The sequence below is a fragment of the Clinocottus analis genome, unplaced genomic scaffold (genome assembly GCF_023055335.1).
Source record: "Clinocottus analis isolate CAN_PGR_092001 unplaced genomic scaffold, fCliAna1.0.p SCAF_36, whole genome shotgun sequence".
Taxonomy (NCBI): domain Eukaryota; kingdom Metazoa; phylum Chordata; class Actinopteri; order Perciformes; family Cottidae; genus Clinocottus; species Clinocottus analis.
In genome coordinates, this window is record NW_027176109.1 from 1,228,172 (window position 1) to 1,238,429 (window position 10,258).

Here is a 10,258-nt window from a genome sequence, read left to right on the forward strand (position 1 = left end):
GATGGAAGTGAAGGGTTTATGCTGCTAGTGACCATACGTCAGACAGCAGGACAGGAATCCTCTGCTGTCGCTCGCACCTTTCCTTGCACACCTCCTGCTCTATAGATCATCCTGTCGCTCGTGTTACGTTTAATGCTGCCGCTCTCACTGTCTGAACGCTCTCACGTCATCTCGTATCTCACCCTGTCTCCTTTATCTGTGCAAACCTCAGTATTTGGCTACAGACACATTATTTCAATAAAACAGCTCCAAGTCTGTGTTTGCACAGTGAGTGGAATGTGATCGCAGAGCAATTCACACTTTTCACTGCCTTCAGAAAGGTGACAGTCCCTCACATGATGTTCCACGTCCCTCAAAGACGTCGGCGTGACCGTTCCTCAAAGATGAGCTGCATCTTCAAAGGATGCTTTTTAATGTCAGGAGTGGAAAGCTGCAACACGTCAGCACTGTTAGACTGGAACGTATGAATCAGCTCACTTGTGTCAAGACACGTTAACGGCTTGAATCAAACAAAACCTGCTGCTTTGCCTTCACACAGAACGACAACGTCAGTTGACGATATGTTATTGTTACTGTCAGCTGTCTTTGCCAACGCTGAACTATAACTTGTGGGTGTTATTTAAAGCCCTCTGTCAATACTACTGAATAAGGACATGTCTGTAGAGTCCTCAGTGTTCTGTGTTTACTCCTGATGGACACAGAGCAGACCTCTCGCTGTGCGCAGTGCATTATGGGCCGATGAAGAATACAATTGCAGTTCATGTTGACAATAAATTAAAAGGTTGTGTAAAATGTACGACACGACATCACAAAAAAATATGCATCTGCCTTATATTGCAAGAAATGGTAGCGAATAACGTTTAGCTGCGTGGCGGCATCACTACGCCCCCTTGTGGCAAAGTCGGGGAACTACGCGTTGTGCCTATGGTCCACTTCTCAAGAGCTCCGGGTTCCACACGGACGGATTTCAGAGTAACACCACAAGACTGTCATTTAATTAGCAAGGTTGGTGCGTGCACTCTGTTGTAAACAAACGCTGTTCATCATTGTCGTGTCATATTGAAAACATTTATGAAATGTATATTTGTCTACGGATCAAATGGACACTTTAACGTCGCGTGACGTACATTTTCCAAAATAGCATTTAGTAGTTTAACGTCGCTGCAAAACGAGACATTGTAAAATAGTTGTAAGACTTTGAAAAGGCTCGCCAGACGTAGTGAGACATGAATGACGTAACGTTATAGCAGTACAGTAGTTTGTAATATTTAAAGTCAGCTAGCTTTCTGAAATATTAACCTGCATACTTAACTTCTAGTCAGAGGTCGTAACGTTGAGCCACTTCTGTTTGCTTTACGTTCCCTGTCCTCAAATGGTGTTCCTCATATATGCCCACTTCCTGTTGTATATATGTGTGTATATATATTTTTTATATATATAAAATGTACAAATATTTTCTCCAATCGTCTCCAGGCTGCAGCAGGATGGTGCTGAGTGTGATGAGGAGCAACAGCTGTGCAGCTTGGGCCAGGTAATAATATTAATAATAACTTTATTTATACAGCACCTTTTAAAAACAAAGAGAGGCAAAGCATAGTCATGGTTATTATAAAATTAAAATAAAAAAGTATTTCCAGGCCTGGAAAAGTCCTTGAAAAAAAAGTTGTGTAAAAGTCCTGTAAATGTGTTATATTCATTTGTTCATGACGTTGATTTACGCTGAGTTTGAAATGATTAAATATGCTTTTAAAAGAAAGAGGCAAAAAAGCAGGCAGACATACAGGCATTTATATAAATGTTTATTCTTTTAATCAAACTATTGTCTCTCATTCATTTGAGTCATTTGAGGTTTACTGTGCTTTGAATCCTCATTGTTAGTTTAAATACTACATTTTATCACTTTGTACTGTTTACACACACATTTCACACAATGTTTGATCATGAACATTTAGTTTAAAGTCATGAACATTTGGTTTAAAGTCATGAACATTTGGTTTAAAGTCATAAACATTTGGTTTAAAGTCATGAAATTTGGTTAAAAGTCATGAAATTGGGTCAAAAGTCATGGAAATGTGGTTAAAAGTCGTGGAACCCCTTTAGTCAACATGTGTATGACCCCTCTTTGTAATATAAACTCCATCGGTGCCTGACAGGCTGCAGCAGAGGCGGAGCAGCAGCAGCTTGTACTCCGGCGTCCACGGCTTCCACCCGGAGGAGATCGCAGAGAAGCTGCGCGCGTTCCCCGGCGGCTCCGTGGATCTTCTCCAGCGGGAGTCCGGCATCGCCGTGCTGACCGTCAACTACCCGTCCCGCATGAACGCCTTCTCCGGTAAGCCGACCGTTACGTTTCGGATGAATTCAGTGTATTATTGTGTTTCATGTCGTGCCCTTGCCTCCTCAGGCAGCATGATGGTGCAACTGGAGCAGCGGGTGAGCCAGCTGGAGAGCTGGGCGGACGGTAAGGGCGTCGTTGTTCACGGCGCCGCCGGAACTTTCTGCTCGGGATCGGACCTCAACGCGGTCCGGGCGATATCGAACCCACAGGTAGCGACATTCTTTCAGTCACGACGTGTTCTGGTTCGGCTTCTAAAGCTAACGTGGGTGGGCGTAATGGACACACTATTCTTATTCAGTTTATTCATTAATAGTGAATGAGTTGGCCATACCTGCAAACGTGTCACCTTTCGGCGAAATTCGCCGTTTTAAAATCAAAATATGCCATCACGTGGATCGTGGAGATCCGAAGAGTTTTTTTTTGGGAGGGGGTCATCTGGCCGGGCAGTGTTCCTGAGATCGGAGTGAGACACGGAGAAAAGTGGATGTCGTGAGTGATCTTCGCAAATAAAACATCTTTGATCTGTCGAGTCTTGGCCAATCAGTGTTGTCTACAGCGTCTACGTCACTCTCCAACGTTTCCTTCCTTCGCTCCGAGTTGAAATTACAGTCGGTACAACTGGATCAGCAATGAACTCTAGTTTAGAGGTAAGTCTTGTTTGCTAGTAACAATTTAATATGCTGTTTAACTAACGGAGGTAACTCGCCATCCAAGTTGTGTGTCGGAATATTTGTGTCATGTTATCCCCATCAAATCTTTACCACCATGTTTTTTAATTTAAAGCTAGTCAGCTTAGCTTGAGAACAACGTTAACGTCAGCTAGTCAGCTTTAGCTTGGTAACAACGTTAACGGTAAACGACGCATCACGTTATATAACAACCTTAAAGTCAGCTTTAGCTTGGTAACAACGTTAACGTTAACGTTAACGTTAACGTTAACGTTAACGTTAACGTTAACGTTAACGTTAACGTTAACGTTAACGTTAACGTTAACGTTAACGTTAACGTTAACGTTAACGTTAACGTTAACGTTAACGTTAACGTTAACGTTAACGTTAACGTTAACGTTAACGTTAACGTTAACGTTGTGACGATAGCTAACGTTAACGTAAATAACGTCATGACGCATCACGTCGTTACGACGCATCTTAACGTTAACGTCATGCGTCATGACGTTATTTACGTTAACGTTAGCTATCGTCACAACGTTAACGTTAACGTTAACGTTAACGTAAATAACGTCATGACGCATGACGTTAACGTTAAGATGCGTCGTAACGACGTGATGCGTCATGACGTTATTTACGTTGTTAGCTACCGTCATGACGCTACATTTATCGGTAATAGTAATAGTGGAAGACCATTCATAAGTTTTACCAATGAAAACTAATCCTTTTGTTTAGTACAGGGGATGGTTCTGGCTCCATCGGTCCAGCAGGGTCAAGGGTCGAGGCCCAGAGACAGATGAAGCTGCACAGAGCCACAGAGAGGAGGATGCAGCTGGATGTCAGCCCACAACATCTACCAGAGGAGATGAAGCAGGAGGTGGAGGCAGAAAAGACTTTCAGGAAAAGGCTCATGGCTAAGCAGCACAAAGAAAAGAAGTTGGTTCATGAATAACATAAACCTTTATATAGTGTAAATGTATATTTGTTATTATCTTCAGGACCTGAGCACTGACATGGTCGTAGATGACGACCTGATTGTTCTTAAAATGTTTGTTATTGTTATTAGGGTCTGATTATCGACAGTGTTCTCTTTGCATAATGTGTGATACTGAGTAAATTAAACAAATGAGTATCATGAATTTGCCGTGATTAGTGCTTTATTGCCTCGCCCCTCTCCCCCCGCCGGTGTCAGCTTTTTCACCCCTTATGAGCTTGCAGGTGTCTATAATATAATAAGGTCTGGTTGGCTGACCCGTCTTTGCTTCGGTTTCGCAGGACGGGATGAAGATGTGTATGTTCATGCAGGACGCTCTGACGAGGCTGCTCAGGTATCGGGCTCCTAAATATGGACATAGACTGAAGTCGGCAGCGAGCGGTTGAGCTGGTATGTAACGTGCGCTCTCCTCCGTGCAGGCTGCCTCTCGTCTCCGTCGCTCTGGTGGAGGGGAGGGCGCTGGGAGGAGGAGCCGAACTCACCACCGCCTGTGACTTCAGGTGAATTAAAAAGAAGCGAGGATCTCTTCTACATCCTGGACCTTATTGCCTTTTTAAAAAAATATATACTTTATTAGAGAATATGCACAATATGATGTACAGGGATCAAGTATTTAAACCTTTTTGTGTGTGTGTTGATCTGTTTACAACAGTAATGAAGAAAGTGACAGGAAAGCAAACAGACAACGTAAAGTAAAGAATAATAATACAGTACAATACGGATGAAGGACAGAAGCCTCAGTCATTGGGCAACACTGACAGGTCTTGGAAACAGGAAATGAAACGCTGCCACTTCCTTGTGAAGCCTCAAGTGTATATTTGATCCATTTCAAGGCGTTACACCCTTAAACCAAGGCAGACTGAGACAATGGACTTGGGAGACTTAACTCTAAAAGCTTAATCTCTGATAATCTCGCCGTCTGTCCCCGTAGGTTAATGGCGCCCGGCAGCGAGATCCAGTTCGTCCACAAGCACATGGGCCTGGTCCCGGGCTGGGGCGGCGCCGCTCGACTCTGCCGCATCGTCGGCAGCCGCAATGCCCTGAAGCTGCTCGCCGGCGCCGTGAAAGTGGACCCCGAGCTCGGCCTGCAGATGGGCCTGGCGGACGCGGCGATGGAGGTCCAGGAAGGAGCCGGGGCGGCGCTCCGGGAGGCCGAGAGCTGGCTCGGTCGCTACACAGACGGAGCGGCGCCGGTGATCCGGGCCGTGAAGAAGGTGGTGCTGTCCGGGAGAGAGCTCCCTCTGTCGGAGGCTCTGAGGGCGGAGAGGGACGCATTCGGGACGGTGTGGGGTGGGCCAGCCAACCTGCAGGCGCTGGCCAGCAGGTCCAAACACAGATGAGCTCAAGTGTGACAGACTGATGAAAGAACTACGTACTTTCTGGAGTCAATAATCCAGCTGTGAACTGTGTAACTGTGAATCTGCTGATGTGATTCCATGAGTGTTTATCGTCTTTGTATTCTCAGTGTGGATAAAATCAACGACCTGAAGAACTCCTTTCTCAATCTATGAATCCCTTCTGTCTCCGTTAGTCAAGCAAATTAACTCCAGGTCTCCAGAACCAAACAGTAACTCAATGTGTGTTCTACAGTTAGAAACTAATTGTTTTGTGTGTGCCGTAAGCAACATTTATTTGGTTTCCTGTTTAGAGATAAGGTGCTTTTATTTTGAAGGCAAAACATTAAACAGTAAAACCGTACCGCACTGAGACTTCCGTTTTAACAGTTTTTTCACCTTCAAAATAAAAGCACTTTATCTCCAAACAGAAAAAAACATATTACACAGATAACATATACACACAAATACATTTAATTTGTACTGTTTGGCTCCTTTTTGTAGCTCACCTTTTCATTTCACAATTGCACAAGTGAGACGATGCAAAAGCACAGAACTGCACAAACTGAAAGGTCAACGGGTCGGATCCCGGAGGACGTTGGGCCTTCATCTCTGGTTCTCCGGTCAGAGGTCATCAAAGGTCATGTTTCCTGGCTCAGAACACCAACAACCTGCAAGGCGAGCGAGAGGAGAAATCAAGAGTTATGATTGTATATACGGCACGTGTTCTGTGGTCTTCTATAAAATAAAGATGTATTGGATACCGTGAGGGCATTATGGTATGTATCACCAGCTGCATCGTTCTGGTTCAACATGTTTCAACATGTTTGACTTAAAGCAACTTTAGAGAAACCAGAGGGAAGAGTATGTTTGGTCCCCATTATAAAAATATTGTATTATATATATATATATATATATATATATATATATATATATATATATATATATATATATATATTATAAAAATATATTTTTATATATAAAATATATATATATATATATAATATATTTTTATAATATATATTATAAACATATATACATATATATATATTATAAACATTTTTATGATATATATTTAAATATATTATATATATTTAAATTTATGTTATTCATGAACCAACTTCTTTTCTTTGTGCTGCTTAGCCATGAGCCTTTTCCTGAAAGTCTTTTCTGCCTCCACCTCCTGCTTCATCTCCTCTGGTAGATGTTGTGGGCTGACATCCAGCTGCATCCTCCTCTCTGATGGAGCCAGAAGCATCCCCTGTACTAAATAAAAGGATTAGTTTTCATTGGTAAAACTTATGAATGGTCTTCCACTATTACTATAACCGATAAACGTAGCATCATGACGGTAGCTAACGTTAACGTAAATAACGTCATGACGCATCACGTCGTTACGTCGCATGTCGCATAACGTTAACGTATCAGCTTTAGCTTGATAACAACGTTAACGTTAACGTTAACAAGCTAAAGCTGACTAGCTGACGTTAACGTTGTTATCAAGCTAAAGCTGACTAGCTGACGTTAACGTTGTTATCAAGCTAAAGCTGACTAGCTTTAGCTAGCTATCGGTTAAAAAACATGGTGGTAAAGATTTGATGGGGGTAACATGACAAAAATATTCCGACACACAACTTGGATGGCGAGTTATCTCCGTTAGTTAAACAGCATATTAAATTGTTACTAGCAAACAAGACTTACCTCTAAACTAGAGTTCATTGCTGATCCAGTTGTACCGACTGTAACTTCAACTTGGAGCGAAGGGAGAAAACGTTGGAGTGACGTAGAAGCTGGAGACAACGCTGATTGGCCAAGACTCGACACATCAAAGATGTTTTATTTGCGAAGAGCACTCACTACAGCCATCACAGGAACGCTGCCAATTCATTCATTCAGTCAGTCAGTCAGTCAGTCAGTCAGACAGACAGACAGACATACATAATTTAAATAAAGATAAACTGACTTGTATCATTGCATGGTAAAAAAAGACAAATACCATTAATCAGGACAAGAACACAAATGTAATTTTAGGATGAAATGACAAATTATTCTTAAATTACAAACCATGTAACAAAAAAAAGTTGCAAAGCAAGAACTGTTCCACACTTTATTATCCAGAGTGTGTGTGTGTGTGTGTGTGTGTGTGAGTGTGGATCTATCATTATACTAACCTACATATACATACTCTCCCATTTGCTAAGTTACCTCAGTAATTTACCAAGCTACAATGGAAGATAGCACCTTGCAATTGTCTGGCCCCTCCATTAATCATTATTAAAACCGCACCAGATGAGGCCCCACCCCTTCACTCCGGAGTAGCTAATGTCTGGAAAAACATCAACATCATCAATGGGAGATGTTTCTAAAGGCACACCATACTAAGCCTTGCATTACTAAACAGTTTTGTATACGTCACGTCATCCTCTGTAGGCCTGAAGCCAGAGAGCAGAGTCAGCGTGTGCAGGCAGTCATGACCTCTCACTCCTTTCCTTCATTCCAAGGAAACACGTAGAAACTTCCCCTCGAACAACTCAGATTGTCTGCAAGACAGAGAGACAGAAACCTCGGCAATATCCTCGTCCAACAAATATTCATCTATACACAAACTCTATATCTCTAAATCGATAGGGAATCATCAATTGTACAAGACAATAGTGTTGTCTATGGTTCTTTACCTTTAATAGTGAACATGATTTTTTTTAAAAACAGGTCTTTTAAAAAAAAAAACTTAATTTCATTCAAATATATCTCATATGTGGGATTGTAGGGGGTTTGACTAGTTTTTAATGTTTGGGTGTCGCATGCACAAGTTTCCAAATCAGAATTTGCACACCTTCCATGGAGGCGTGTGTGTGTCAAAAGGTTCTTCGCCCCCCCACTCCTCTCAGCCGGATCCTCCCACCAGCGTTGTTGTCCTGGGGCCAGCGGGCAGTTCCTTCTCCAATGCCCGGTTCTGCCGCACTTGTAGCACAAAAAGTCTCTGGTTCGTGTGTCAAAGTCTTTCCCCCTCTGTACTCCTCTTTGGGCCCAATTTTCTCTCTGGCCGCCTCTGTCCTCGCGGCAGCTTTCTCTCTGTCCATGTCTTGGGTAGTCTTGTCGTCTATCAGCCCCGCCGGATGCCATGCCCGCATCATACACTGTCTGCTGGGCATCCTCGAGTTTGCGATAACAAGACTTGGTTCTCTCTCCCCTTCCGGCTGGTGGTTGGATGGATGGTTTCGAGGAGCGCAGGACGGCGGCGCGGAGTCCAGATCAGAATCCACACGACCATGTACCTCGGACAAAGAATGATTCAGTTTAGCAGAGCATTGTCTTCCCCCAATCATTTCTAATGTCAGTATTTTATTCTTAAACTCATTCTCTAATCTTTTCCTCTCTCTAACCTCTGCTTCCACTCTCCACATCCCATACCCCCTCCAGTCCGCTTTAAACGGTTCAGAGTTCTTCTTTTCTCTTTCAGAATTCCCTTCATAATCTAATGCTTCGTCTCTCTCTCTGATGCAGACACACTCTGAGTCACTCCAATCACTTTAGGCTGAAGCTGCCCCTCTTAGTGAACCCCATTTTCACCCATTCCCCCAATTGGCTCACAGTGTGTTCGTATATCTGCCACATATATCGTATCACCGGAGATAAGACCTTGTAACCAAGTACATTCCCAGGCTGCACAGGCTCCTCGGGCTGGCTTTGATTTCTCCCCATTCTCCCCCAAAAAATTTTTTATCCGTCTACAAACTTTTCAGAATGACCGGCTGCAACCAAAAACTGAAATCAAACTAAAAAGTTGCTAAAGTGGGACTGACATCCAGCTGCATCCTCCTCTCTGTGGCTCTGTGCAGCTTCATCTGTCTCTGGGCCTCGACCCTTGACCCTGCTGGACCGATGGAGCCAGAACCATCCCCTGTACTAAACAAAAGGATTAGTTTTCATTGGTAAAACTTATGAATGGTCTTCCACTATTACTATTACCGATAAATGTAGCGTCATGACGGTAGCTAACAACGTAAATAACGTCATGACGCATCACGTCGTTACGACGCATAACGTTAACGTCATGACGATAGCTAACGTTAACGTAAATAACGTCATGACGCATGACGCATGACGCATGACGCTAACGTTAACGTTAACGCTAACAACGTAAATAACGTCATGACGCATCACGTCGTTACGACGCATAACGTTAACGTCATGACGATAGCTAACGTTAACGTAAATAACGTCATGACGCATGACGCATGACGCATGACGCATGACGCATGACGCATGACGCGTTAACGTTAACGTTAACGTTAACGTTAACGTTAACGTTAACGTTAACGTTAACGTTAACGTTAACGTTAACGTTAACGTGTCATGTTATCCCCATCAAATCTTTACCACCATGTTTTTTAATTTAAAGCTAGTCAGCTTAGCTTGAGAACAACGTTAACGTCAGCTAGTCAGCTTTAGCTTGGTAACAACGTTAACGGTAAACAACGCATCACGTTATATAACAACGTTAACGTTAACGTTAACGTTAACGTTAACGTTAACGTTAACGTTAACGTTAACGTTAACGTTAACGTTAACGTTAACGTTAACGTTAACGTTAACGTTAACGTTAACGTTAACGTTAACGTTAACGTTAACGTTAACGTTAACGTTGTTATATAACGTGATGCGTTAACGTTAACGTTAACGTTAACGTTAACGTTAACGTTAACGTTAACGTTAACGTTAACGTTAACGTTAACGTTAACGTTGTTACCAAGCTAAAGCTGACTTTAAGGTTGTTATATAACGTGATGCGTTGTTTACCGTTAACGTTGTTACCAAGCTAAAGCTGACTAGCTGACGTTAACGTTGTTCTCAAGCTAAGCTGACTAGCTTTAAATTAAAAAACATGGTGGTAAAGATTTGATGGGGATAACATGACACAAATATT

The 10,258-nt window shown here is 42.7% G+C and overlaps 1 protein-coding gene and 1 long non-coding RNA gene across 2 annotated transcripts; one reads left to right on the forward strand and one right to left on the reverse strand.

The window, feature by feature from the left end:
- The first annotated feature begins 968 nt into the window (after positions 1 to 968).
- echdc1 (enoyl CoA hydratase domain containing 1) lies at positions 969 to 5,706 on the forward strand. Its single transcript, XM_068596328.1, has 7 exons — positions 969 to 1,005; positions 1,474 to 1,531; positions 2,154 to 2,329; positions 2,402 to 2,544; positions 4,279 to 4,331; positions 4,417 to 4,497; positions 4,929 to 5,706. The coding sequence occupies exons 2-7, from the start codon at positions 1,485 to 1,487 to the stop codon at positions 5,335 to 5,337; spliced, it is 909 nt and encodes a 302-aa protein (XP_068452429.1). The 5' UTR covers positions 969 to 1,005; positions 1,474 to 1,484; the 3' UTR covers positions 5,338 to 5,706.
- Positions 4,561 to 9,560, reverse strand: LOC137799531 (uncharacterized). The gene is made up of 4 exons (XR_011079423.1): positions 7,033 to 9,560; positions 6,453 to 6,597; positions 5,841 to 6,002; positions 4,561 to 5,310 (listed from the first exon to the last, which is right to left on the reverse strand). It is a non-coding gene; the product is annotated as an uncharacterized lncRNA (long non-coding RNA).
- Positions 9,561 to 10,258: the final 698 nt, after the last annotated feature.

Bases quoted from the DNA above. Each gene is read 5' to 3' on its own strand.
- echdc1 (XM_068596328.1), top strand. From the start codon at position 1,485: ATGGTGCTGAGTGTGATGAGGAGCAACAGCTGTGCAGCTTGGGCCAG. The intron at 1,532-2,153 runs GTAATAATATTA...GGTGCCTGACAG, and splicing joins AGCTGTGCAGCTTGGGCCAG to GCTGCAGCAGAGGCGGAGCA. The intron at 4,498-4,928 runs GTGAATTAAAAA...CTGTCCCCGTAG, and splicing joins ACCACCGCCTGTGACTTCAG to GTTAATGGCGCCCGGCAGCG.